General features: G+C 34.7%; 1 protein-coding gene across 1 annotated transcript; it reads left to right on the forward strand.

The window, feature by feature from the left end:
• Positions 1–242: 242 nt before the first annotated feature.
• On the forward strand, positions 243–2,005 carry LOC115722939 (uncharacterized). Its single transcript, XM_030652326.2, has 5 exons — positions 243–550; positions 634–848; positions 958–1,128; positions 1,266–1,501; positions 1,587–2,005. Exons 1-5 carry the CDS (start codon positions 481–483, stop codon positions 1,843–1,845), a joined length of 951 nt encoding a protein of 316 aa, XP_030508186.2. The 5' UTR covers positions 243–480; the 3' UTR covers positions 1,846–2,005.
• Positions 2,006–2,979: the final 974 nt, after the last annotated feature.

Here is a 2,979-nt window from a genome sequence, read left to right on the forward strand (position 1 = left end):
ATTTATTTATTTATTTATTTATTGTGTTACCGTATTAATTATATTATAATAAATTTAAACACCATATATTTAAATCATTTTGTATATTTGTTTTGTTATATTTGCTAAACTTTCTTAAAAGGCACATTTACCTGCTTTGATTCTATTCTTCAACCGCTTATGTCATGGTTTTTGGCTTAATAATTTGACTGTATTTCAGAGTTCTTAGATAATGAATTCCTCCAATTGAGACGAACTTACAACATTTTAAATTAGTGTTTGTTTAGCATTATTGTTAAAAGACAATTCAGTAAAAGTCAAAATTTGATACTATCAAGATTGTGTGTTATATATTTTCGGTTGACTATATTCGACGACCCAGACACTATTAAAGGCACCCCACCTCACCATTCACAAAGAAAAATAACAATCAATTCATAAAAGCAACAAAAGAAAACACATTATTTCTTTCTCTTCTCTGGAAACTTTACACAGATACACATGGAAAACATTGAGCATAAGCATGTGGAAGTAAAAGGACTAAAGCTCCATGTAGCCGAAATTGGATGTGGTAAGTAATTTTATAGTGTCTAAAATGGTCTTCCAATGTTTATGATCACTAATAATTTTTTGGTTAATTAATACGAAATTCAGGTCCAAAAGTGGTGGTGTTCTTACATGGGTTCCCAGAAATATGGTACACATGGAGGCACCAAATGATAGCAGTGGCCAACAAAGGTTATCGTGCTATAGCCTTTGATTTCAGAGGCTACGGACTCTCAGATCAGCCATTAGAGCCTGAGAAAGCCACATTCCAAGATCTTATAGATGATGTCGTTGGCCTATTGGATTCCCTCGCCATCAACAAGGTTTATCTTTTTTTTTTTTTGATAATAATTAAAAAAAATTATGTAAAGATATACTTTTCACGCTTTTAACTAATCTATTGCTACTGAATTGTGTTGAATAAAAAAACAGGCTTTTTTAGTGGGAAAAGATTTTGGAGCTTTTCCGGCGTACTTAGTAGCGGCAGTTCACCCAGAAAGAGTATCAGGAGTTGTAACACTAGGCATTCCTTACATTCTTCCAGGTACCAATTCTATCCAAAACCATCTCCTTCCTGAAGGCTTCTATGTCGCAAGATGGCAGGTAATTTCTTCTTTTTTGTTGTCAAAGATAAACAATGATGACTAACACAACTGCCTCTTTTTTTTTTCCATGTTCTCTGTTTTCATCAATTATTCGCTTATATCTTTACTTAGAATTAATTGGTCAGTATGAATTAGATACCGGGTCGAGCAGAAGCAGATTTTGGGCGCTTTGATGTGAAATCTGTGGTAAGGAACATCTACACACTCTTCTCAAGAAGTGAGATTCCAGTAGCTAATGAAAACCAGGAAATAATGGATTTGTTTGATCCATCTACTCCTCTACCATCTTGGTTCTCTGAAGAAGATCTCTCAGTCTATGCTTCCCTCTACGAAAAATCGGGTTTTCGTTATGCTTTGCAGGTTCCATACAGGCAAGAAAATTCTCCAAAAGAACTTGTATAAATAATATATGTATGATTAATTGTTTGTGATATTTTACTAGTTAATTTTGTGCAGGAGTTTGTCAGTGGATATTGGTATAAGTGATCCGAAAGTGAATGCTCCAGCATTACTGATCATGGGAGAGAAGGACTATTGCTTGAAATTTCCAGGGATGGAAGACTACATAAGGAGTGGGACAGTGAAGCAACTTGTGCCTGATCTGGATATCATATTCTTGGAAGAAGGATGCCATTTTGTGCACGAACAACTACCACACTTGGCTAATCAGCTCATCATAACTTTCCTTGACAAACACAGTAGTGCGGCCTCATAAAGCATGTCTTTTCTTTCTTTAAACGTGTATGTCCGAGACCATGAACCAAAAGATAATGATTTGTCTTTTTACTATGTCACGATGTATGCAAATAAGCTGTGCTTCACATTCTGAAGCACTAAAATGAATGGCCAAAGTTAATTTACACATTTCAACTTCATTTTTGTCTCATAAAACATATTGATCTATGTGGTATAGTTTCTCTAAATGAAGAAGGTCTCCAAAAGTCATTCCTGAAAATTTTTTGTCTCCCGAAAGTATGTTCCCAAAAAGCTAACTTCTCCAGTCCGAAAGGAATCTCATGAAATGATAGTTGCCATCCGGAAGGGAGTTCTTGGATGGCTATCATGTCCAGGTATAGGCTTTAGGAAAGCTAATCCTCCTCCTGAAAGGAGTTTCGAATGAGTAGTTGTTCCTCTTGGAAGAGAGCCCCGAATAATCGACTCGAGCTGGTTCTTTCCTATCCGGGAAGTCCCTTGAACGAGTGTCTTGTTTTGTGATTTCGGAAGCCCTCATACTCGCTAGCGGATGCACTAAGACTTATGCTAACGTTGAGATCTCACTCAGAGGAGAGTTGCTTAAGTTGGTTATTGCTTAACTAACTTAACAACCTTGCTTCTTGCAGCCATCAATTTTAAAATCTTGGTCGTAAGGCCTATAACTACCACATACACTTCTCTATTCAGAAAATGGTTCAGATTGAGATTGAGAGGTATATATATATATATATATAGAGAGAGAGAGAGAGAGAGAGAGAGAGAGAGAGAGAGAGAGAGAGATGTGCAAAGAAAAGAGAGAGATTGGGTTTAGGTTTTATAAGAAGAATCATCTGTAGATGAAGAAGATGTTGGGATTTATACCTTAAAAGCAAGTGATTAATGGATAATTTATTAGAGAATATATAAAATATATTTATAAGATAAATGATATATTAATTATAAGAGTATAATTCTTAAATATCTGAAAATTCCTTATTCATATGCAGAATGTATAATCTTGGAAAGATGTACAAGAGAATTAAGATTATATAATATGAATAAAATAAGTCGGTAGTGTATTAAGATATTGGAAATCTTTAATATGGAACTGCTAAGTATAGTTACTATACACTATACTTTAGTGTGTGGGTGATTA

Source organism: Cannabis sativa, chromosome 9, assembly GCF_029168945.1.
Source record: "Cannabis sativa cultivar Pink pepper isolate KNU-18-1 chromosome 9, ASM2916894v1, whole genome shotgun sequence".
NCBI classification, from domain to species: Eukaryota; Viridiplantae; Streptophyta; class Magnoliopsida; order Rosales; family Cannabaceae; genus Cannabis; species Cannabis sativa.